Raw genomic sequence first — 27,254 nt, forward strand, 5'->3', positions numbered from 1 at the left:
TTTCGTAATGTGTGCGTTTTTATATGAAAATACTTTTCAATAACTTTTTAAATAAGTTTTCCTACTTTTGTTCACTTACATTTGTTATACATTTACGAACTTTGACTATTGGTAAAAAATGCATAGTTTAGTCTTTTCTTACTTAGCAATTAGACAATCTGTCAATAATCCAAGTGACACGCACTAATTACTATTCGTTAATACCTCGATCCTACACACCAAAAATGCTTCCGCGGTTTGTTTCAATTAAATTCTACGTGAACGACAATATGAAATTCTAACGAATAACTCGACGCTCTTTCTTCTTACAATCCAACTGGTTCGCCCGTCAGATTCATTCGCGTCTCGTCTCCTCGAACTCCTGTCGCTGCCTGTTCGTGGCCGTTGCGTGCGAGACAACGACGCTTCGTCAGTCCTCTCTGAGGTCGTGACGAATTCTGGCGAATTCGTTTCCTGCTTCGTCACCGCGCTCGCCGTGCGTGTCGTTGTTGTTTGCCGGAGATTATGTTCTCGCCCGTGAGACCGTGCTCCCCAGGTTTAATGCGCGGCGATTCGAGTCGTTCTCCTCGCGTATGCTTCCAGTTACAGACTAAGCGCGTAGCTGCGTCCGTACGGGCACCGTCAACGACGTCGACGACGACGACGACAACGAGCTTGCGGAGGCTCTATTTTCGCGCCTTAAGCCGCTATCACGCGAGCGTTGCTGCTAAACGCGACACGACGTCTGCTGAAAGACCACGACTTTCGCGCACCTCGATGATTCACCTGATTGTGTTCGCGCCACGAAACGCTTCCGTAAACTAATCCGCACGTCCCGTGGAACCATCTCGATCAGGTTGAAGCTGTTTACGTTTATGCCTCGAAGGAAATACAAGTGTTTCAAGACGTTTAGTTTAAGGAATCTTATTTTCGGAGCTATTACGGAATGTTTGCGCATTCCTTTATCATTTTTTTCGTTATATTTATTTTTTAAGCAAATTGAGAATCGATCCTTTTCAATAACATTTAATTAAACGCTACTCTGCAAATTTTAAAGGAGAATTCTATTAAAATTCAAATCAAAATAAATGAAAAATAGAATGAAATATCTCGTCATTTATATAAAATGTCGAAAAGGTTGATTTAAAAAATCTTAAATTTTTAACGACCTTTACATTTAAAATACTGTTGAAGCTTAAATGTTATATGATATGAAGAGCTTATTTCTGTTCGATATCGAATAAAGGTCAAAGAGTCTATAGATCGGAGTAGATGCGGACAGCTCGAGATATTCTGTTGTATCACAGTAGGTCAAATATTCGAAGCTTCCAAAATGATATATGTTTTAAATTCCAAAGTCTCGAAAGAGTATTTGCGACGGATGCATTTAGACGGATGCATGGCCGTTTTTTCGCGAGTAGGTCATCTCCGTATGTGCCAGAAGCGCGCGGGTTAATTATACGCGCCAACCTAGATATCGCATCGGTCAAGCTTTATCAGAATAAGGGCCGCGATCATTTAATTCACAAACGACGTACTGCGCGAATTTAGAATTCGGCGGAGTTAACGTTAAACTTTGCGCGCGAGTCTTAACATCGGTATCGTTTCGCCGAAATAAAAGTGGCAAGACTACAATGACGGAATAACACGTAAATCAGATGGGAGGCACAACAGGAGTATTGTTTCTCCTGAACATCACACATGCTGTGAATTCTCCGCGTGACGTTCCCTCGAAAGTTTCGACAGCACTCTGGGGAGTCTCTGAAGTCTCCGGAGAAATAAATTAAACAACGAATAATGCGTAACAGTTACAACTTGTGTGTTTATAACTTTGTGAATTAATTTTGTATGCCATGGGTTAATTAAATTTTATTGTACACGGTGAGACTTCGAAAAACGATATTCCTGTCGTTTCCAACCTCGCCACTCCTGTCCGGAGCAGAAGTTTCCTTGTAAGAATAAAAACAATGGCTGCGTTAACACGAGTTGCCAAGTCACTTCATCAAACTCAGCCGAGCGAATTAAATTAGCGCGTTAGCGTCAATTCTCCGCAGATCGAGGGGCGATAGACAGGCTCGCGACAAAAATTATAAAACCGTAACGTCAGAGAGATCGATTGTCCACGTCGTAAAACGCCGGAAGTATACACCGCGACGTCACTCATTTTCTATTTCACTAGCACAACAGAGCCCAGGTATTCCCTTTAATTTGTACAGCGTTAGAAGTATATTTGTCAGTGCCTCTAATTATTGAAAAATCTCATCTATTAATTACAACAATCAAACGGCATCAAACTCCTATAACTGTTTTGTGTTAAGATTTTTAACAATTGAGATACCGACAAATATCGCGATCGATCGTACCTCCGGGTGACGCGACGGACGTTTGACGTTTGCGACACGCGAACGCGACGAATATCGGGGAAAAAAACAGATCGACGAAGGCCCCCGCCGCTCTGCAACTGCGATCGCTGCACGAAATAGCGAACAATCGCCTGCGGCTGCAGGTAATTCGATGATTGTCACCAATGTCGCTTCGTACCGCGGATTACGTAACGGGGCGTCCCTAATGCGCACCGTCCGCGGCGAACGCGATCGCTCGCGGCGCGTTAATCACGCCCGGCCGCTTCCGGCTCCGGTCCCGATAGACGAGCCCACATACGACGAGACGTCCTTTCGATTCGCCCATGGGGGGGGGGAGGGGAAGGGGAAGAAAGGGTTTCGGGACGAAGGAGCCAGCCGACTGGCAATCGCGCGATAAGACCCCCGACGATTTACGACCGTCGCGATTCCGCCACGGCCATTTACGAAATTGAATGTCCACCTACTGGCCAACGCTAAGATTATCTATCGACCTGATATCTCGTAAAGGAGGACCTCGGCGACTTTTACGCCGCCTTTTTGTCCCTAACCCGTGGCGTTATATACGCGCTCACTTCTTTCCGGTCGTGCGTTTCCATCTGAACGAGTTTGCGCGAGGTTTAGGTCAAAATTTTTATTACATCGCCCTTTAATCTATTCCGGTGATAACCGGCGGGCAAGTAGCTTTCAATTTAATACGTTCTACAAGAGATATTATTGTCGTTTACACCTTCTATTATCCAATTGAAATCTCTATTTCGCTGTGAAATTTAATTTCAATTTCCTAAGATGTGTTACCCTCTAAGTTATCGGATAGTTTCGATATTTCTTCGTTTCCACTCTTTCTCTCTCGCCGATTAAATTTTGATCGTATTGCTTGTAATATCCTTTCCACGCGCGCATTCGTTCAAGCGAAAAACGATGATTGAAAATATCTCGTTGTATTGCTACTCAAGGTTGCGCCGTACTCGAAAGTTTCGAAACAGCTGTGCATTCTATCATTTGTAATTCCAGTGACTCGCAAACCCCGGAACAGTTTGTGCAGCTCTCGTTCGCGTGACTCAAATTATATCGATAGAAATAGCGTATAAACAGCATAGAAATGATAGAGAAACAACACATAAATGCTGCCATAAAAAATTATTTTTTATATTCCTTACATTTTCTCATTATATTCTCCTTGAAAGAAACAAATTTGAAAGTAACTTTTAAAATACAAGTTTCATCAATTTGATTATAAAAATTTATTATTAAAATTTGTTCAAGAAAAGTTTTGCGTCGAGTGTCGAAAAATTTCGCGTTACAATCGAAGTTGGTAAATATATATTTTAACATAAAATATTGTATACGCATATCTTAAAAAAAGTTATAATACAGTTTATTAAGATAGATGAACTATGCCTAGTGTAAATTAATAATAAAATAGTTTATCGACCTTTATCGTCCCTAGAGCGGGAGAGACGGGGAGAGACCGGGAGAGACGGAAAGAAACGGGGAGAGACGGAGAGAGTCGGGGAGAGACGGTGAGAGACGGGGAGAGACCGGAAGAGACGGGGAGAGACCGGGAGAGACGGAGAAAAATGGGGAGAGACCGGGAGAGACGGCTAGAGACCGGGAGAGACGGGAAGAAACGGTGAGAGATGGAGAGAGATGGAGAGAGACGGGGAGAGACGAGGAGAGACGGGGAGAGACGGGAAGACGCGGGGAGAGACCAGGAGAGACGGGGAGAGACCGGCAGAGACGGGGAGAGACGAATAGAGACGGGAAGACGCGGGGAGAGACCAGGAGAGACGGGGAGAGATGGGGAGAGACCGGGAGAGACGGGGAGAGACGGCTAGAGACCGGGAGAGACGGGGTGAGACCGGGAGAGACTGGGAGAGACGGGGAGAGACCAGGAGAGACGGGAGAGACCGGGAGAGACAAAGAATGTTTCTATTGTGTTTAAATTAAGGTAATAAGAAAAATAAAGATGGCTGTTATTTTATTGAAAAAAAGGAACTTATTTAAAACAGTCTTTTAAATGGATTTCTAAATCCATGGCAGCTTTTAGAAAAAAAAGTTAGAAGTACGTGAATAAATGAATATTAGATTTATAAAAGATAGATAAATGCTTATTCAAAAATAAAATAAAAAGAGCAACAGTAAAGCAAGGCTCTTAAAAGTTAAACAACAAAAGCAAAGAAAATTTGAAAAAGCGTAGCATAAGAATAGAGAGCCACAGCAACTCGTGGCAGAGTATAGCTAGTTAATAATAAAATAGTTTATTATTACGCTTTCAAGCTTCTCGAAATTGGAAGCGCGATTCGTATATTTATTATTTGCGTGTTATATAAAACATCAAACGCGATTGCAGTCCTACACGATTGTCAATGCGCTTTCATGTATATTAATGATGGCAACATGTAACTTTCCCCTCATTTATCGCGGCATATAAGAGGTGGCCTCAGTCACGGCTATTCGTATGTATCACGAGGTCAAGATCATTGTCGTACGTTTAAGTATAGTCTGAGTTCTCATTTAACCCTGACAGTCATTTTCAATGTGATAACAAAGTTTCGTAGAAACTTATATTTCTGTTCATATTTCTTCCGTTTTTTAAATAATATATATATATATATTAAATGAAATGTTACAACGCCTTTAGCTGCGTCAAATTTTGTTGACAAATTTCTTTAATGTATCTGTAAAAATTAATGCAAATGTTATCGAATAACCCAGGGTTATTATATAATATTTTTTAGTTACAATATTAAATGTTTTCTGGTAATTTAAAATTTGAGATATTTCTAAATTTTAAATCACAAAAAAACATTTGATATTTTAACTAAAACATATTGCCTATTAATTTTTAATACTTGTTTGAAATTTTTGTTAAAATAAAGAATATTTAATAATATAAGTAATAATAATAAAATCAAACGTGTTGATTACTTTATATTATTTTCACGTATCCCCTGAACTAAATGGGAATTCTGTTTTTTATCACAACGAGAAAAAAATGCGTGACACAGATGTATTTGGCGGAAGTGCCTTGCAAGAGACACGTGCAAGGTTACCGATAAATTGTAAGTGGAGCGGGTAGTAATCTAATGCGTAGAGAGAATAGTTATTGTTTTATATTGTAGCATGAAATTTATATTCTACTATTGTATAGTGATAGTAACATTTGTTGCAATTGTGTTGCGTAAAATAAATTCAGTGCATTGCGCCTTCCGCGGTAGAAACTGTTTGATGCTCGGGAGATGATTAATACGCTGAACATGGAATTTTCATTGTTATAAAATTCATTTAAAAGACATGTCATACTGCGACTAAAATACATTTACGAAAAAAATTTTTAAATAAATAATTTTATATAGAAATATTTATTAGCTTCTACCGTTACGTGTACTTTAATTTTTGGCTCATTCTGTATTAATCATTTTATTAGTCATGCCTATTAACTGCTTTATATAGATGCACGTGTGTGTATATTCTTACTATGACAACCATACGGTTCATTCTGGGACATTGATAGACAAGCAGCGAACAAAGTGTAGCAACGAGAGCGTGCTTCGTTATTTCGGGACAAGGACGAAGAGTATTAACTTAATCTAACAATAATTTACGAAGACGTTTATTTAACCTATTAGATACATAAAAAATAATCTCATACTAGTTCTTATTTCAAGGTTTCATTACATGCTACATGTATGTGTAAAAAGCAAGAGATCAACTTTTATGAATACGTAAATTTTGAATATGATATTTTAATGTGCCAGATGTTCTATACGCAAATCAATAAATTATTTGCTGCTATAATATCCACTTTCTCACACGTTGATAATTTATAATATCAATTTAAAAAAAAAATACAATTATGTGGGCGTTATAGTGAAGATTTCTGGCGTTGAGATTTTCTGGATTTGTGCCAAAGTTGCAGAGTGTTCAAAGCTGTCTACTCGGAATTGCAACGAGTCACGAGATAAATGCCATTCCATTATATACCACCAGCTCATCAACCTTGAAGCGCCACACAATCAAACCCAGTAAAGAAAATAAAAGAAATAAATATGAATTTCCTCGTTTCTAATTGAAGGTCTTAATTAGAATATTTATGTATCGACGTACAACTCTGATGCTTTTATTTTAATGTTAAACAATTGTTGACTTTTTACTACTAGTAGAAATAATAACTTTAACACAAAATGTAGTAATAATTTTAATTTTTTGCTATCAAACTTGATTTTGTATCAGGAATTGTCTCTCTCTGGACCTTCTCATTATATATACGTATATTTTTGTATATTTGCCAATACATTAAAGATAAAAAATTATTATTTATACTATATATCTTATAGATAAGAAATTTATGTAATGCCTTTTTGAAAATAATGCAGTTAAATATATCCTACATTATATTTTGTAAATGTCTCATAATTCTCTCTCTCTCTCAGACTCTCAGGGTTTGTTTTTTTTTTTTGTATTAATAGCATTAATGTGTGATTTTTAATAGCATTAATATGTATTAACTAAAATACGCACTACAACAGTTTTGGCACAATCACCTATTATATGAGAAAGCAATGTTTCTGTTACAGCTATAAATGTAATTATGCTGGCGCAATAATTATTTATGCTGACAATTACCTAATTTTATGTATTTTTAACTAGACATTAAAACTAATTCGATAGTTTAATTGGCCTCTCATAATAATTCATTTATTTTATCTTAAAGAATTAATATCACAATATTTAGTGATAAAGTTTATTTCCTTCTGAATTGTATATATAAAAAGGATAACAAAGGATATCTTACAGATTATACAATATATGATTATATTGGATACAATTCGCAATTTTTAAATTTTTTGTCGTGGGAAATATGTATTTCTTGTACGATTAGCCATATATTTTTCCTAATTAGCTTACGTAATCTCTCTTCGAGGCATTTTGTTTACATTCTAAAAACATGTATTTCCCAATAATGATATTGTGTGAAAGTAACAGTGTATATCAGAACTATTTTCAATATATCAATTAAATTGTTCATTTATTTCATAGGAAATATTGAATTACATCTTAATGTATTCTTCAACATTACAAAATGCAAAAAGTGCGAAGTTCGCTATGGTTATATGTCTTGTACAATTTATAAGTCAAAAATAATTTCTTTTTGAATTGTTTCCTAATGTTACGATAGTAATTTTTTAAGCAAATATATAAAATGCTGTTATCTATTAAAATCCTCTAAAAATGTAATAATATTAAAAATTAGGAACTCTGACGCGTTTATTTCACAAAGTCAACGCATTCTTTGAAATAGAAATAAATATAGAAGATACTAATTTATTTGAAAAATATGATAATTATATTTGAAATTAGGAACATTCGAGTGTTAAATTTACGATTTTAATATAATTTTCAAAAAAGAGAATAAGATAGAATCACAGACATTATTATTCATCAGGAAATCTCGACTCTCACAGTGAAATTATCCGAACAATATAAAACACATTTGAAATAAGGAACTTTTCCGCTTCTTTACATCGCTCTCACGGCTTGGACGCAATTTTCAGAGGCGGGGGCAGAAAAACCACGGATACCGTGTTAACGACCGTTACTCGCTTGAAAATCGGCGCGTGGAAATTGCGCGAATAATGCACCGTCGTCGGAACGAGCACAGGTGTGGCTCGGCTGGGCGGCAAGAAGCACGTCATGTTCGGTTCGTCCGGCAAAATCCTGTCGAAGAGGAAAAAGTACCGAGAAATGTCGAAGCGATTCGACGCGTGCGTTGCTTCTATAACCGATTATAACAAAAGAGAAAGAGACAAAATGAAACGGATCCGAGTGTGCCTCGACAGCGACGTTACTTCGTTAGGCAGAACACGAAGGATTGAGACAGAAGCGTCGTAGAGAGATGCTTCTTCGGAGTCGTTGCAGAAGCGATGTGCACGGCGATGGCCTCAATTGCGACCGTTTGAACCGTTCACCAGCTGATCGCCTATTAGCAAGAGGCAGTGCGGGTAAAGGCAGAGCACTCGCTGGATTAGAAAGTACAGATCTCATCCAACGAAATAACTTGCTAAATCTAGCAGCATCCGAATGCTTCTGGAAGAGGTCGACCTATCTTTCTTTCTCTCTTCCTCCTTCTTATCAGCGTCGTTCTCTCATCAATATTCTCCTGGACCTGCGATTTATCTTGAGGACATCGTGATTAATTCTAGCCGTTTGAAAATATTTTCGCTGCTTCGTTCCAACCGATTCCCATTAATTTAGCATCGTTTCGCGCATATCTTATTTTTCATATTCATTTCACATAACATTCCTTTAATAAGATAAGACGCAAAGATAGTTGCAATAGCGTATCTGCAAAAGAGCTACGTGTGACTATGAGATTTATTTACCGCATAAAGACTACCATGATATTTTTCGTAGCATCTAAAAGAGTACCAAGAGAATATCAATAGTGGCAATTTAATGACTTAAATGCATACATATCTCTATGATATTACACATAATACATAATTATTAGAAGGAAAAATGTATTATTAGCAAATAATATGAAATTATTGCGAGGGTGATGAACGATTTCTCAAACTCAAACTTTCTACAATTCACCATCTAGTAACAAAACGCGATACTCTGCACACCTACGAACGCAAAGAAATAGAATCTCTCGATTTTGGTCCTTGTCCTCGCGTAGAGGTCCACAGAAAGCATATCCTTCGGGCATGCTCCCGCACGTGATAGAGCTCACTTTCTCTCGACCTGATTGTCGCGCTAGATCGCTACCGCGTTTTTTATTCGCGGCCACAAGCAGTCACTTCGTGGTTGGTCGATCCTGTGCACGCCCGATCGGTTCCTTTATCGTCACGTCGAAGCGGCCAGCCCCAGCCGTTGGTGCAATGACCGGTTAAGTGATTCGACTAACGTTTTCTAAGTGGCGGCTCAAAGAGAAGCTCTCGCCTTTCCTCGCCTTCCAGCTCCTCCTTTCCTTCTTCCTTGGTCCTGCTGACCAAGTCGCTTCTTCCCCTTCTTTCTCTCGACGTCCTTGCTTTTTAGAATTTTCATAAGCCCTTCGTGATAAACCGTTGATGATCCCACTTCGGTTTTATTTACACGAACGCCGTCGATTCAGATGTAAATCACCACGGTGCCGTCGTTGAAGAAGATTGTTATGCGAATCTGTTGTCTAACTCTGGAAGACATGTCGCTAATGAGGATACGACGATTGCTAAATTTATTACTGATAAAAGGTTAAGAGGTTGTATTTGATGGACGTTCTTCTCTCTCGGTCGGCTTCCTTCAATCCCATTTATACCGTGCTGACAATACCTCGTCACTCCTCCGCATAAATTGTACGTTCGATTATTCGCGATATATACGATGCAAATTAATAAATCTTCCATTCATGTCTGAACAAGCACTAAACCGTCCGCCGAGATGACGTGCCGGGATCAAGGGTACGACATTCTGGCGTTCATCTACGCGAGTGTTGGTTCTCTCATCAGCGACATCGTCTTTCTCGCGGCGCATGGATAATGACGATGATTAATCGCCTCAGTCACCGTGCCGATCAAACATTCGCAAGAACCCGACGGATTGAAACGGAGACAGTCGCCACGTTTTATTCTACCAATGTCGCCACTGGTACATCCATCGTGGATTCTGTCATTCGCGGTATCTCGGTTACCGTTATCAACGCTATTATCAGCGTCTTTTCCACGCGATAAATTTTTATTATATTGAATTTAAAAATCCGTGGTAAAACAAGTCAACACAGACTTGCCAACTTGAATATTTATCATTAACACTAGAACACTATTCGCTTGCGTGTCCAGATTGAGTAATTGCCAGTTTCTTCAGGTAATCTAGAACAGTGTTCTATTTTAAATTATGAAATCGGAGCACTGGGATAAAAGTTTCACGATATCTTCGCAATTCGGATGTTATCGTTGACAAAAGTCTTGCGCCGCCTGATTTAGCAATTCCTTAAAATACGATCTACGATCGCATTGTTCTATTTTAAATCCCGAAGTCCGTGTGTTTCGAGATAAAACTGATACGTTGCAGGCCGTTAAATATAAATCTGTGATTCGGCTGCTATTCTCTCGAGTCTCGTGATTTGTAATCACCGGTAAAATTTGTTGCGAGGTGTCTTCGTGGATGGTGCCAAACGGTGACGAGCCGAGTCTGGAAAAGCTGCGCGCTTTTGACGGAAACGAGCCGAGCTGTGCTCCTCGCACTTATCCCGGGACTAGCGAAAGCTCTTTGTCTTGCGAGTTTGTCCCACAAGCGTCGCGACGCTCCAACTGGAAGCCGGCCACTTCTGCTTGGGTTTATATTTAAACGGCGGAGCGCCGCCGGCCACGTCGACGTCGACGTCGACGCACCGTCTTTCCCAATGCGTTGGCCGGACGTCGAGAAGAGAGAAAGACAGAGAAAAAAGAGAAAGAGAGAGAAACAAAGACAAAGCGTTTGCTAAAAATTCTAGAATAAATCATCTACGAACATAATAACATAAGAAAATGATAAGGAAGTGAAAGCAAAAGACAACGGTGAATAAATTCAAATAATACAAAAACAATAACGCAAAATAAAACCAAAAAAAGAAAAGAGAAGGAAAGGGAAGAAAAGAACGGAAGAAAATGTGTGTCGGGGAAAAGAACGCGTTGAGAGAAATGCCAGACTGAAGGAGAAAAAATCTCGCGCTTTCGCGAGAACACCTCCAAGATACGTGATATGTTGGCGCACGTGAAATATTGAGGCAATGTTTAAAAGAGAAATATTATTCGAGAAGGAAGGGGCCGCGAGTTTCGAGAATTCGTATAAATTTATAGAGTGTACGAGTACGAATGAAAGGTGAGATAGCTGCATAGTAATTCCCGGGAGAGACACCAAGCTTATCATTTTCAAACATTTTCCTCTTTTTACTTAGACTTGTCAATAATTTTGGAAGAGATAAAGAGCTTCGCCATTTATAAACGCGCGATAACGTTACTCTCTTTGTTGTCTTTATTGTCTCTTAATTTTTTTTTTTTTGTTACACATCTCCTTCATGGAGTTTTGGCACAATACGCAGTTTCATGTACGCATCGGCAGTGTGAAAATGGTGAGAGAAAATTCGTGCTAAGAAAAGAACGTATAAACATCGATACCGCGGACCTTCCACATTGGCACGTATTTACCCGAACACTTTAAACGGGATCAGCCAGGAGAGTTCGCACATGGTGAACGAACGGTTTAACGGTTTACAACGCGAGAAAAGCGAGGCGGCACAAAGGCTGCCTCTGCAACTGACGAAACGCAGACATGAATATCAATTCCCACCGTAATTAATCGTTTAAACATTAAAATATAAATCGTTAGCGGATAACGATTACCATTGCCCGTTTAATTCGAAATGGAATCTTTCTTAACGAAATTTTAATTCAATTTAGTCGCAGGTGCGCGTGTTTGTAATAATATAAAAAATTTAGAATTTACTAAAGCGCACTATGTAAAAGCAAAATAAATCAGGGAATCTACAGCCAAAGCTAAAATGTCACGAACTACCATTTCTGAAAAGCCTTTGAAATAGCCTTTGTGTCACAAATATTCCAATTCAATATCGCTGTAACTCGAACCTCTCGATGTTTCATCAATACCTGAACACTCGCATATAATAATTAGTTCTGCAAATACAGGTTGCGTACACGGAGCTCAATCAGCGCTTGCATACGAATTAGCTCTTATACACCGGACAATTCGTGCATAGATATGTTAGTCTCTGATCGATAAATTTTACAGGAGAGACCGGCGTATCTAACCGTGGCTTTCATCTCACGTTCGCGATGCGTTCTCGCCGAGGGAAGAAAATCCCGAAGGGGGCATCTCGAAGCTCTGGAATGTTCGGCGCGTTTCACGGCACGCCATTCGAATCCTCTCGCGAGAGAGCATATCCTCTTTTCTTTTTTTTCCTCTCCGCCCGTCTGCCCACGCGTTCGAACCACCCGCGAAAAAGATAAAAGGACGAGAGAGGGACGAAGCAGCGGGCGAAGATCTAGGCTGAACGAAGCAGCAAAAAGAAGGAGAGAAACGAAATACGAGGCCGAGGTAGGAGAGGAAGCGTGATATATGGAGAGAGGGACGGTCTGCGTACGTTTGTGTGTGCGTGCGTATGTGTGTAGGTACGAGGGAGAACATTTCACCGATATCAGGATGTAGGGTTTCGGGGTACGCCCAAAGGGTCATCACCCTTTCTTGGCGAATCCTCCTCCACCTCCTTTTCGCTTATGTGTACGCCGTGGTTCACCTCTCCCCTTCCACCTCCTCCTGCCCTATCTTCTCTTTTGCTGGACGGTCCCCACTCCATCTTCCTCATGCTCCAACGGTGCACCCCTGCGACGCGCGCTTTTACTCCCTGGCGCGTCTCCAGAGACGAAGAAATACGATTCGCCCCGCGAGAAAATGGCGTAATTATATACGAGGGCGGGTAGAAGAAGAAGAACGTAAATCACAACGGCGTGGAAGCAACGGGGCGTGCGAGGCTTGGGCGAAGAGTCTCGCGCATCCGCCGAAAACGCGATTCGGAAAGGGGTTTTCGAGGAAACGTCTCTCGTTCCTCCCTCAGAATCGGGGGAGGATGAAAATCTCGAGGACGCTAAGCACGCGATTGTGCGCGGCCCCTCCTTCGCGACAGTGGAAGAATTTTCCATTTCGTTTTGTCTAAGGTCGCTCGCATGCTCCTAGGAAACAGGAAACGAGGGAACAGGAACGAATCTTTAATTTATCGAGGCTATGTACCGGCATTGAGTCCAACCTTCAGTTATCCCGTTTTTCATAATCGTAAAAGTGTGCTGCTACGTCAACTATCTGTGGCGCAAGGTTCAATATCCTCCTCATTACGATGGCGTCACTTCAGAAGGAAGCCGCGCTCGCGTGACTCGCTTCTTGATAACGTGACTGACAACCGATGGAAATTCGAGCCCTGCGGATTATACCATGATGATATGGATGCAACGAGCTCGGCATGATGTCGCCGTTTTTCGTAAGGCATACGATATGTCGCGCATAAATTTTAGTCACGATCACTATTTAATAGTCGTTACATAAGCAAGGGAAAAAAAAAGTTGGCAACAAACATACAATAGTAGAGAAAAAAAAATACAAGAGAATACCCGTTAATAACGAAACGTGAAAATATAAAAATACGCGAGAAAAATAATTAAGTCGTTAACAAACGTATTACATATTCCAAATTAAAATTAAAAAGAGAGAATACTCAAGCTGTGAGATGCAAAAGTTTCTCAATTAGAAAGCTGTTAAAGTGACAAAAGAACTAATTTAGCCAAACACCAGGATTATCCTTAACACCCACTTCGAAACTCGGTACTTCTTTCGGAATATTTTTTTTTGTAGAATCGGAACGATGCTCGGGATGCAAATCACAATGCAGTCTCAGTATATCGAACGGGATCTTTAACGTTGATGAAGCTCCCGCAAATAATTGCTTCTTCGCGGTTGGCGCAAGCGGCGATAAAATTTGCCACAGAATAAATGGCTTTTAATATTAATCTACGACCGCTAATAACGGGCTGCGCGGCGTAAGGCGTTAACGCAAAATTGCAAATCGCATCACGCACGGTCTTATTTATTGTTGCAAACCCACGTCTGTACTTATAGATCAGCCGTTCGAACTTGTAATTACGAATTTGCGTAACGGAACAATCGATATACGCGGGTCTTTCAATTGCGCATTGCAATTATTCGTGGAAATTGATAATTATAAAGCAGAATACACGTCATTAGCAAATCTGATTATTATATATGAATTTATGTATATGTAAACTAACATCTTTTTATTGAGATAAGTATTTTTTCACTGTGAATTTTATTTGTTGTGCAAAGAAGTAAATCATTTCGAAATTTTTCTTTTTGCTTTCTAACTTCTTTCAGTTATTTCGTACGATTTTCAAATGGTATTCGTAATTAACACACGACGACTTCATTAGACTTAATTATATTTCTTCGATTCTTTTTGTGGGGAAGTAAAGAAGAACTGCACTGATCGTAATGAAAGTTCCAACTTTTCCCGTTTTCACACCGCTGGGAGGCTACAGATCGCTATAATTAACGGGACGGCAAAATTTGCGGGACGCTGAAATTTCCTTCTTATTTTCAGGGCGAAAACCCCGAGTTCGCATATTCGACGTCGGAGACAGCGGAAAAAATTATGCGCCGCAAGTACCGGGAGCACTTCCACATCTCGTAATTAGCGAGCGGCATTCTCAATTATTCTAATGAGCGTAATGACGTCATGAACCTGCACTGAGAATGCCGCAGTATAATCGGCCGCGATTATTACCGCGACGCGACTCTTCCTCTTCTCTCTCTCCCTTTTCTTTTTCTTTCGTTCAACGCCGTCGTGAAATCCTTTGAAATATTCGAGTCCTTTCACGACAATTTCCCTCTTTCGTAAGAATGCGTCGTGTGGTCGCTCACTTGTAAAAAGTAAATCGAGCAGCCTTACGACAGTAAAATTATTTTAGAATACATAAACTTCTGATACACGTAAACATATATGGATTAATAATTAATAATAATATAATATAATACAATAGATATATTTAACAAAATATATGTATTCACACCTTCTGTATATTGTAAACCATTGTAAGCGATTTTTAATAATATTTTTCGAATATAATAATTCTAAAATTTGAACTATTATTAAGCAAAAATTAAGAATTAAAGCAGAAAATAGAAAAATGTCGCAAGACATTAAGATACATATTTCAGCATTAATCACGGATTATATGAACAAGAGTCACGTTCATGCAACTTGAGCTGATGTTAAAAAATTTCATGCAGCCCGTAAATATACGTGTCCCCTCCTTATGTTATGTTGCTCTCGTCGACTTGACGAGAAGGATACGACGAGACCGGAGGGAGAGCTAAACAAGCACCCATCGCCGCCCTCCACGCAATGGTCGAGTAGACGTCGAGGGCGCCGTGACGGGGTTGCATGAGGGTGAGAAAGGTTAACGCGATCTCTTGTGCGAGGGTGTATGAAATATTGATTCACTCCGGTGTTAGGAGTCTTTTAGTCCCGCATGTGTACGTGTCCGAGAAAGGGATACGTGAATGTATCACACACGTATACAGGATGTTCCGACATCATGGGGAAATATATTTTTAAAAAGTCATTATCTTGTTACAGGTAAAAGAAAAGAGAGAAAAAAACCGTCGCGACATCGTGGAAAATATAGTTAGAAGTAATTATCTAATAAGATAATGTCGCGACGATTTTTTTCTTTCTTTTGAAAAAGAAAAAAATTGAAAAAAGAAGAGAGAATTTTGCAAAAGATTAATGCTTCTGATAGTTTTTAATTCAAGACACTTGATTACTTTTAAACACTTGTTGAGTAGTTAAATTTCAAGACTTAAAAAACCGCTTAAAAATCTTTCAACGCTTTATTACCTTTTAAACAGGTCAAACATTAATTAAGATTAGATTATCTATGTCTGTCTGCAACAGATCTTGATGCCTAATAATAATTTTTATGTGAATTTTTACTATATATTTTTTAACAAATGTTTAAATATCTTCGTTCAATAAATGCGTTCAATTTAGAGTTCAAATTAAAACTTTGTGGAATCATGAATTTAATTGTAATTAATTAATTTGAACTAGATTTTCTATTAGAATAGACAAATTTGAAAGATTTCGTTGGTAATTTTAAATATTTTAAATAACTGACAAGAGAGAGAGAGAGAGAGAGAGAGAGAGAGAGAGAGAGAGAATATATAGTAAAAATAATTTAAACCATAATTTGTATAATTCAATTTAATATAAATCCGTGCATCAAAAGATATTAAATATTACAGATCCTTACTTTAAAATATTTAGTATATTTCATTTATCCTCTCAATTTTGTAGAAAAATTTTAATGATGCTTATTGTTTATTATAGATGCCAATCTCTTAATAAATATTCAATTTAAGACCTTAAGAAAAAAAAGAAAGTAAGAAAGAAAAAGAGAGAGAGCTTATTTTCATTCAAATAATATTAAAAGACAAAACTGTTATAAGTATAATAATTTTATTTATAAAAATGTTTTTATACGTTAGTGACGAGACACCATGTATGGAGTCGCACAGAGCGTACAGCAAGTACAACCCTTCTGTTGCCAACCGTACATCGATCCAACAAGCGACTAAGTTTCCTCTTGATATACCAAGAAGCATCTTTATCTTCCTCTCTCTCTCTCTCTCTCTCTCTCTCTCTCTCTCTCTCTCTCTCTTTCTCTCTCTCTTTGTATATGTGCTCGTTTCGTCAGTGTTTTTTTTTTTTAATATTCGTATTCGTAAAAATGCATAGGGCGGAGAGAGCACAAAACCATAAAAACAGTTACGTAAAGATCGACTATTATTACTAATAGACATAAACCTATTCGATATCAAGTGTTATTTTTATACCGATCGAAATACGTTTATTGAATATATAGCAAAGCAAGATGAGAGGCTTTAACCCCTTGAAGCTCAATAGTTTCGAATCGAAAATCCTTTTGAAGCTTCTATTCTAACGTATATTCATTGAACTTTTCAAAAGGTAATTTCGAAACAAAACCATTTGAATTTTAAAGGATTATTCGTCGACCAAGTTATCCCTAATCATGCACGCTCATAAAAATCTAGTTTGCTTCGCAACGCGTTCGGGAAAACAAGAGAGGAAAGTATTCAAGAAGTCTTGAAAGAAAGAAAAATATTGTTTCAACCAAAGGTTCTATAACAATATGTGATAACACATATTAAAAGCATTTGATAAATTAAGATTTTTTAACATTTAAATAAATAGAAAACAAAGAGAAATTTGCATTTATCTTTAATGTGAATTTAGATAATACATTTTCTTCCTGAAAATATATTAATTGTCAAGATATTTCAAGTTAAAAGTTAAATAGCTGAAATTGATTTTGAGTAATTTAATAAAATTGTTATAAACAGATATCTGTATTCTTGATACATCCCGAATGTGTTTGGAGAAAAGCTTTTAAATTTTCTGTACAGTCACGATGAAATGCGCAGAAATATACATAGTACGTAATGGAAATGCCAAAGGAAATATATACATAGTGGTTATATGGCGCCACGAAATGGCTGAGACACATTTGGTAAACTGAATGCACTTTTTACGAAGCACTTTCCGTATCTTACTCAAAAATTTTTCTTTTACAAGAATGTTTCAAGTGCAAAAGCTTCATTGTCTACTTCGGTATTGGATATATATCTATATATTTGATTTTTGTATTTATTATATATTTATTATTATTTAATTTTAAAAAACGTAATCGTAATCAACATATTTTTTCTGTACTATTCTCTACATGTTGAATTTCAACTATAAATTTTACACTTTCGTATTTTAAATTGACATCCAATATTATACAGATACACAGTCACAATATATAAAATTAATTCGCGTTAGTTTTACAAAAATATTTCATTTTATTTTAACGCTACATATTTTCAAATTTTATTATTAAAAAAATAAAACCTAACTTGCGATAGCGTTTTATCATTAGGTCCGATAAAATAAAAATTTGCATTGTTATTTCTGTTTGGCTTTATTCGTATTTTTCCTACCAACGTGCATACATAGTTTCTTAAAAAAACAAAAAAACCACGTAACTTCTCTTTGATTTTACGCGAAAGAGACTCGGGTAAACGCCGCGAGAAACAGATATCCCCGTTTACTCATCGGTTGCCGGCGTGACGTTTACCTTGTGCCAGAACTCACGTCAGAATCGGCGTTTCTCCGTTTCGTTCTAATTTATTGTCAAGTGCAGCGCGAGACCGTGAGTCACACGCCGCCGACGAGAAGGAGAAAAAAAGAGAGAGAGAGAGAGAGAAGGAGAAGCATCGGAAGACGTTCACGTACATTGTCGTCGTGACAGAGAGAGAGAGAGAGAGAGAGAGGAGGGAAAGAAAGAGAGAGAGAGAGAGAGAGAGGAGAGAGAGAGAGAGAGAGAGAGGAGAGAGAGAGAGAGAGAGAGAGAGAGAGAGAGAGCGTGTGCGTCTGTGCGTGAGCGCTGTCGGACAACGCGGTAAACAAAACGTACCTCTTAGCGAGGGAGCCCGGAGGAGTGCAATGACCTGCGCCATTGTGACGTAGCTTTCGGATCAGCTGACGCACGGCGCACGGGACGCGTCGTTTGCTTATCGCGCGCTCCCGCGTTTGTCCGTTTCTCGACGAAACGCTTACGTTTCACAGGAGCATGCGCTCCCTCTCTCTCTCTCTCTTTCTCTCACTCTTTCGTGTCGTATAAAAATGTTTTAAACGCCAAGACCGCTTGCTTTGCTCCGACGTAGGAAATATGTGTCGAGGTCTATCGCGCAAGGCCATGCGAAAGGTACTAGCGGACTTTAAACGGATATCTTTAAGCTTATTAGGCTCTTTTAATACATCTTTGCGCAATGAATCACGATCTCCGTGTCCCATTCCCGATCGATCTATCGGAAAAAATATATTTGAAAGGAGAGGGAGAAAGAGGGGAATGTAAATGGGCGATTAGCGCGAGCGTGAAATAATAGAATCCACATCAAAGTTTCCTTCTCAGAGTTCGCTGATGTTCGCTAATAGCAACTGCACGACGTTAAATGCGATACGGCTCGACAAATCATTTATCACGTTTGAAATAGAGATCTACGCCAGGTTTTTATGAATACGTATCATTATTCGGATTCTCACAAATTCCCGGATATGAGAATAATCGTTTTTTTCTTTTTTCGTGGCGTATCGCGACGTTCTACGACGGAGTACAACAAGCGACTCCTTCGAGCGGCCGAGAATAAGTTGCTCAACGAGAGACGTCACGCCGATCCGACCTGCTCCGTAAAAAGTCGCCGATAACAATCGCGCCCGCGAGTGCCGTAACGTCGTCCGCGTTGCGTTACATTGCGGGACATTGGGTTAGGTTACGTCCTCGCGTTGCAAGAGACGGGGACGGGAGGGAGGGATGGGAGAAGGGCTATGCGCTTTCACCCTCGCGCCTGCCCAGCAGCGCCGCGCGTTTGATTAGGTAAGTCAGACGGTTAGGTTATCGCCTTCACTCGCCTTCTTTCACGATTTTTATCAGCACCCCCTAACCTCGCGTCGTTCGTCCACCCTGCCGGCCCTGCGCATCGATCCCCTCCCCCTTCCCCTCCGAGCGCGCTCGTGACATTGATCCCTTACCTTCGCTCACTCCGGATCCGTCCTTGTCCTCTTTCTGCCTCCTGTCCTTCCTCTCCTGCTAGTCCTGCTATCGAGCGTGGTTAAATCTCCTCGATGACGCTGCCGCTGCGAGGGTCCTGTCCAAACATGGGCACAATGCCGCCTCGTCTCCGACACCTTGGAGAGACGGCCGCGATGACACGGTCTTCCACCATAAGGGAGAGAGAGAGAAAGAGAGCGTCCACAAGAGACGGCCGGAGAGATTTGACGTTTCCAGCTCTCTCCCGTATTTTGTTCCCTCTGCCATGACAGCGAACTGTCGGGAGCGAGCGGAGACGAATAGTACGGCGTATACACGTAGTGCATACGTATATACGTTATGTATGTGTGTACACGTATCTATAGAGACGGACCGCCGATCGAGCGAGCGAGCGAGCGGCCGTGACGAGGACGGGAATCACTGTGCCACCGCGACAGATTTCGCGGAGACAACACATGCGTGAGATTGCGCGCACGACACCGAGAGGGGGGGGGAGCGGACGGTAGAGGGAAGGTAAAAATAAACCTCTCCTGCATCCGGGACGAATTGCCGGGAGGCTAGCGAACGGCGGACGATGGCGATGGCCCCGGGTATGCGCCGACGACTCCAACGACGCCACACTCGCCGCGTCGTTCGTCGCCGGTCGTCGTCGCCGCCGCCTCCGGCGTCGCCGGGGCGAATACTCACATGACGAGACGCGAGACGATCGACGATATCATATTAGCGGGTCCTGCGGCACGACGGGACGCGCGCGAACGGCTAGAAACGAGCGACTAAATGCGGACGGCCGTTCCACAGCACCGCCGCTCACAGATCCGCCATGTTGAACTGGCAGCTGTGGCTCGCCGCTGCTGCGCGCGTGACGTCACGCCGTGTTTTCGTCACGTGACGCTCCAGGCCTGTACAGCCGGAGAGGCAGCGCGTGCCTTGCCCGGGCGATTTAAAGCCGGTTGTTCCAACTTCTTGATAAACTTATCTATCAGATAAGCGTGCGTCTATCTTCATTTTTTTTTTCTAAATAAATAAAGACAGACATATATTCACCTGATAGATGAGTCAAGAAGTTGAAACAACCGGTCTTTAACCCTGTTGTTTCTCTGCTCGAATCTATTGTGCGATCATGTGTTTAGGTCGACATGACGAAAGAACTCTAGGAAATAAAAAATAAAAAAATAATATAAATAGACTCGAATACATTCTGAAAAATGTAGATGTAAAGTAGTATGAATAGTATTTAACACTATCATATTCTAGAGTTCAGTTAATTCGATTCCTTAGGTGCCGATTCTTGATAACAGATATCGTTTGGCTTTTAAAACTTTTATTGAAATACAATATCGAAAATTAAAGAAAATGTAGCAATCTCTCTTTGAAAATATCACTAAGATTAAAAAAAAAAGAAAAATTATTGTTGAATGTTAGTCTTTCGCAAATAATATTACGCGGTACAAATAATTGGAGCGTCTTACGTTACGCAATAATTCATGTTTCACTAAAGTTTTCTCAAACATTTCACCTGCTCCAAAAATTGCGATCGTAAAACGTCTTCCGACTTACCGCCAACCGCGTAAACACACAAATTCTGCGGCCACCAAGGGATAACGGAAAAAGAAAACTAAAAAGTAGGTTAAGAAGAGAAAGAAAAAGAACAGGGAATTCCCATCAGCGCAACGTTTTCTCGTACGCCACGAGCGGACAAACAAACACAACTCTCGTGGTAAAAAGGAAAAAAAAATGTTCAATTCGAAAGCCGGATAATTATATGTGAACTTTTTGCGAACTGAAATTCCATAAATTTTCCATCGCCGAATAAAAACAATGTCGCAGCAAATGTGTAAATAAAAAATTCAATTTTTTACATCTCATAAATTTATAAATCCTTTACATGACATATATCGAGCTCAAAACATTTACGATTTAAATTACTCGCATAAAATATCCAAGTACTCAAATATTTTTTGCCGGACGTATATACAAATATATTTTGGAAAAGAAAAAAACGGAGTCTAATATCTTTTCGCGGAGGAAAACAAAAACACGTGCTTTTACGGGAAGTGCTCTCTCGTCGAGGAGGAAAGCTGGAGGAGGAAGGGGAAGCATGGGTATACGCATGACACGCGAGGAGGAGAACGATGGACGTCGTGCGTGTGCCCGAGAGAGAGAGTGGAGGAGAGGCAACGGCGACTCCGGGAGTTCTTTCCCCGACGCGGGGCCGCTCTTCTCTCCTTCGGTCGGAGCAGCGACGTGTCCTTTCCTCGCGTCTTCGTGCGAGAGGCCCCACGCGTCTCACGGTCGGTATTACGGCCCTAAGCGTTCCCCCCCTTGTCGCCGGGCGACAACGACGCTCGCGTGCGCCGCGCGACGGATAGCGGCCGCCGAGTGTGGCGCGGAAAGTCGGAGCGGGGGGAGGGGGAGGAAGAGAGAGGCGGAGAGAAACCGCGGCGACGCGAAGGAGGGAGAAGGGAGAGAGAGTGAGCGAGCGCGGGGTTAGGTGAGGGAGAGCGGATCGCGCGACGGCAGGCGCGGTGGGGGGAGGCAACCAGACGAGTGGGGGGGGAGGGCGCGCGCGCGCGCGCGCGCGAAGGGGGGGGACGCACGGGCCGCGGGAAGGAGCCGTGCCTCCCTGCCGTCCGCCCGCAGTGCGCGCTACGCGATATCACCGACCGGTCATGTGTGTGTCACTCTCACGTTCACACTGGTACCGCTCGGAGTGCTTCGTCGCCGCGCTGGTGATGTTGTTGTTGTTGTTGTTGCCGTTACCGTCCGCCGCCGCGTAGTGCGCGTAGTGCCGAAAAAAGTGCGTAACACACACACACACACACACACACACACACCCGGAAGTTGTGCGAAAGTGCGGTCGGTCGGTCGCACGCGCGGACGTCAAAACACACGGCGCGGCTCGCGGAGAAGAGGAAAGAAGAGGAGGAGGAAGAGGAGAGGACACGGAGCGGATCGACCTTTCTTTCTCTCCCGCGCGTCCTCTCCTCGCGTCCACGCATCGACGCCGACAACGACGAGAGCGTGAGACCACGAGAGCGCGCAGGTGGACAGTGAGAAGAAGACGCGCGCGCGAATTCCTGCCCGTGACTGTAGAAACACAACGCGCGCGCGTTTTCGAGCGCCGGAAGAGCAGTGGGAAAGTCAAGTTGGGCGCGAACGACGATCACGCCGGATCACGGAGGGAGAGAGAGAGAGAGAGAGGGAAAGAGAAGAGAGGAACAGACTGTGTTTCGTGGGTTCGTAAATACGAAGCACGAGTCTCTCTCTCTCTCTCTCGCGCGCGCTTGTCCAGACGTGCGAATCAGGAGCAAGGAGTGGCTGCGTGAAGAAGGAGAAAGAGAGAGACAGAGAGAGAAAACGCGAGCGGCGTTGGCGGCAGCAGCGGTGGCGGCGGCGGCGGGGAGAGGAAGAAACACAACACGAGAGTGACCGGCCGTCGCCTCATGGCCCTTCGTGATCTTCGGCGGGAAGAGATCGGCCGCGGAGTAGTGGTGCTTTGTGCCGTCGAGGAATAGTGATCCGCGTTTGTGACAGGGTCCGCCGCGCCGTCGCGCCGTCCCCTCCCCCGCGCTGTGCGCGTGTGTGTGTGTGTGCCCTGCGTGCTGTGCGTGTTGTTTTTCCTTTTCTTTTCGGGGGCGAGGCACACGGCTCCTCGGAGGATAGAAGGAAAACCAGGTCGTCGGCGTCCAGGAGGCCGGGGGGACGGGAGAGGAGTGAAGTGAGTGAGCGAGCGAGCGAGCGAGCAAAAGAAAGAACGCGAGGGAAAGGAAGAGCGAGAGCGAGAGAGAAAGAGTGAGAAGACGGAAGAGGAGCGGGAACAGTGGGGGAGGGAGACTGGGGACGCCCGTTCGCCGGCGGAGGGGGGCGGGGGGGCCGAGGGAAAGGGTGACTGGCGGACCCGGCTGTGGCGATCCGAAGTCGCGGATTCGGCACGCCGCGGTTTACCGAACGTAATATGGCGTACAAGTTTCGCGAGGAGATCGTGGGAAAGAGGTTTCTCTCGGTGAGTGGTTTCACCAAGCTGAAGGTGAATAAGATTAGTGAGTGGGGTTGGCGTGCGGGGGTGATACGTGCCGCCAGTCACAGGGATAACGGCTGCCATGACCTCCAGGTGAGTAGAGCTCCATGCTCGACACTCTTTTTTTTCTTTCTTTCTTTCTTTTTTTCTTCCTGCGGAACGAGAGAGGCGGACGGTTCTCGCCGCCGCCGCCGCCGTCGTCGTTCTCGTTTCAGCTCGTGTCGTTGTGTCTCGCGTAGTTTGCACGCGGGTCGATCGTCGTTGCTCGTCCGTCGTCGCGACCTGGCGTGCGGTTGGTGTCGCGCGCGCCGTTTGTGTTTACATCGCGGCGTTGATGCCCGCGAGATCCTCCGTGCGAACATTTCGAGTGTACGTATACGTGTGTGTGCGCTCGCGCTCTCTCTCTTTCTCTTTTTCGTGCCAGCCACTCGACGATCTCGAGTTGCTACTCTACCTCGAGCGAGCCGCGCGCCGAAAATTCGCGGATCCGCACCCGCGGATTTCGGCGACATGTTGTTGTCGTCGTCACGGGGAAATGAAAATCGTCGTCGTTGGATTGGAGATTTACCGCTGTAAACGTCCGGAAATTGTTATGCATTTATTAGTAGACGTCGCGCACGTATATGGAGATCGCTTTCGCGAGACGTGGACTTTCATCGAAGAGACTCACGTCTTCCATATTTTCCGGAACTGCCTACGCGATATTTGCGATTACGCTACGTTCGCGCTGTTTGCTCGGAAAATAATAATTACAATTACGAAAATATTTCCTCGCGACACGTCGGATTATGCGGTCGCGCTTTTGGAAACGTTACGACAATGCGTATACTGCATATTATTTCGGAATAACGTCGTGGATATTGCTCGATTCACGCGAATTCGGTAATCGAGCGATTTTGATTTCTAATACGGAAATTTGAGTAAGGATGGATCGTTAGTATCTTGCGGACGCACGCTTCTAAGAAATTTGTTTTGTATAAAATAAATATTTGCGAAGAGTAGAAAACTTTTGTTACACCTCGGCACGAGAAAAAGAGAGACGAGTAAATTGAATAAAGCAGTCGGACGATGTGACTGTTCCTTAGAATTTGCACGTGTGTTTTTTTTATAATGCAGAGATTACACAAATCTTTGTCTATTTTCGAAGGATGTTTGTCGAAGGTCACCCGTTTGAAATGACGAAAAAACGTACACTCGCGAACGTTCGCCCGAATTTTTACAAGTTCGACCTGCTCAACGTCGGTTTTCCACTATAATAGTTTTACTGTCAATAGACTTTATGTTAATCTTGTGCTTGATTATTATTCATACGATCACTTATTATCATACGTCTATGTACTTTGACATATATCAGTGTGAATCACGATTACGCTCGATCGTAAAGTTTTGGGTGGGAAATGAAAAATGGATAACTATATTGACTGTATTTTTATATGCTATTACCTTACGAGTATCGAAAACTTTACGATTATGTTTGTATCGCGGTCAGTTTTATTACCATCGCAATATTTGCGCCAATTCAGTCGCAAATTAGATCTCATTTAGATCATTTCTTTGCCAAAAAGGAACTTGTTGAAAAATTGTTTGTAAACGCACAGATTACATCGTGCTTTCAAACGTCGGTCTTAATCCACGATTTTGCAACGTTCCTCCCAAACGACATATTTGAAGAATTTGTGGTTGTCACCGGGCTTGATATAATTACGTGCCTAAGTTTGTCCTGTCAAGGGTCTTTCTTTTCCCCCTTTCAAGTAAAGTCATAGCTATTTCAGTTTTCGAGGACATTGCCAACTTACATATCAACTCTGTTTGCTTACGTACAGACACGCACACGCACGCACACACACACACACACACACACACACACACACACACACACACACACACACACACACACACACACACACACACACACACACACACACACACCCGGTGTGCACGCTTCGCATTACTTGGCCTGTGATATTTGCCAATTATACCACGTGGCCAAGGAGCGCGGTTATTATGCCGGTCGGGCATAAAATCTCGGAAAATGTTGATCTCGCCGGTCGATTTTTTGCATCACTCGTCTCGCGTCGTCGAGAGTCGTAACGCTCGTTTTGCCGAGCCGGATCTAAATCGCGTCTTCGAAAAGAAAAAAAATCACCGTCACGTCGTCTTCGTTACGCAATGGGTCGAATTTCGGAGCACTCGATACACACGTGCGCGCGTGCGTGAAATTAATTCGGAGAGGCAATACTTATCTCTTATATAATAAAAGAAGCGGTTGTCCTCGGGTATCATTTATTGGCCAGTGAAATAGTCATCTCGATGACGATAACAGTATTAGCTCACCTACGTATTATTATCTTAATTAACGCTATAATTATTGAGAGGGTTTTCACAGAAGGACGCTACGAATTTTAGATATTGTTTTGGTGGAGAAAGGTTGTTACACAGTAAGAGTATTGATATTTATTATGTGAAATATAATAACGATAAGGCTTTTATGTTACGTTTATATATAAATATATGGTTCATCTGTATTATTTAGGTATACTATATAAATAATACATATAAATGTATTATTTATTATATATAAAATTGCTTTACTAAAATATTATAAATTATTGTTTTATTAATATATTTAGAAATAAACTTTAAATCTCTATGTAGTTAAATTTCTCTTTTCCATCAAAATATTACTTCCAAATAATTTTTATGTTAGATTCAGTATGCGTCACGTACAATATGAATTTGATAATCATTTGATCAAGCTGATCCATTAGCGATACATTAATAACAACCTCGTATTCATATTTTTGCGATATTGCATTCATGATTTTTTCGAAAATCAAAAGTAAACTTAACAACAATATCTTTGGTACATTATTGTTTAAAATAAACAGAACATTTGCTATTTCACGGAGAGCCATTTCTTCGTAACAATATTATTTTATTAGTACTACATTATTTAATGTTTAAAAATAATTTCAAAAAATTATCAAAGATAAAACTTAATTAATACATTATCAACAATTCACTCGATTAACATTTATCAATTTCTATTAACTCTTGAATTATTATACACGCTAAAATTGCTTATCTTAGCTTGAGCATTCTTCTTGCAAATTACATCATTCAGCCAATCCAGCGCTGAATGTCAGAACGCGGTGCAGTCGATCGATCTCCGACTCGGGGTTAATAATACCAGTACTTATTTGCGGGACTCATTAGCAGTTCGCCTGGTTTTAACTATCCCTAATGACCCTCGCAACGTCTGCGAATGTATCGCGGCGCCAAGGAGCATCCGGGCGCCTCCGGGCAAAGTAAATTCAGTTGACATCTCTGTTCAGTATTTGACACTGTAAAAGGTCAACGGCCACAAAACTCCATTAGATATCCCGGGGTCATCGTCGCCGCCCGAGTCTCTCGGGCGACTCTGTTTTCCGGTTTCCCAATCTCGAAAAATATAGTCGTGCGCTTCTCCGCTTACACGAAACGTATCGACGAATTTGATTAAGAAGAGAGCTTCTGGCTATCTGTCGAAGGTGAAAGTTATCGGTCTATCGTTTTAAATCCTGGCGAATTCCGAGATATTCGAAATAAGCGTAATAGTTTCTTCTCCGGCGAAGACAAGGAAGAAAGAAAGAGAAAGATACAAAACCGTCGCCTTTATCTCTCTTTCTCACTACGTAG

At 41.7% G+C, this 27,254-nt stretch overlaps 2 protein-coding genes across 6 annotated transcripts in view; one reads left to right on the forward strand and one right to left on the reverse strand.

Annotated features, from left to right (window-relative positions):
* LOC105840062 (putative leucine-rich repeat-containing protein DDB_G0290503) overlaps positions 1 to 20,815 on the reverse strand; it is a 34,615-nt gene extending 13,800 nt beyond the window's left edge. The window contains exon 1 of one of the 5 annotated variants that reach the window (XM_036285040.1): positions 20,246 to 20,815. Coding sequence is in view for 2 of the 5 variants with exons in the window: in XM_012686800.3 (XP_012542254.2) it covers positions 8,972 to 9,041 (70 nt within the window). In the remaining 3 variants the exon portion in view is untranslated. Of the gene's footprint in view, positions 1 to 309; positions 2,295 to 8,971; positions 10,639 to 19,539 lie in introns of those variants that run through there. The other 4 variants (XM_012686801.3, XM_012686803.3, XM_012686800.3 and 1 more) reach the window with 4 other exon arrangements.
* A 1,357-nt stretch (positions 20,816 to 22,172) lies between these two features.
* LOC118644980 (probable JmjC domain-containing histone demethylation protein 2C) overlaps positions 22,173 to 27,254 on the forward strand; it is a 193,195-nt gene continuing 188,113 nt past the window's right edge. The window contains exon 1 of the mRNA XM_036285008.1: positions 22,173 to 23,669. Within this exon, the coding sequence (XP_036140901.1) occupies positions 23,514 to 23,669 (156 nt within the window). The 5' untranslated portion in view covers positions 22,173 to 23,513. The remainder of the gene's footprint in view (positions 23,670 to 27,254) is intronic.

This window comes from Monomorium pharaonis, chromosome 1 (genome assembly GCF_013373865.1).
Source record: "Monomorium pharaonis isolate MP-MQ-018 chromosome 1, ASM1337386v2, whole genome shotgun sequence".
Taxonomy (NCBI): domain Eukaryota; kingdom Metazoa; phylum Arthropoda; class Insecta; order Hymenoptera; family Formicidae; genus Monomorium; species Monomorium pharaonis.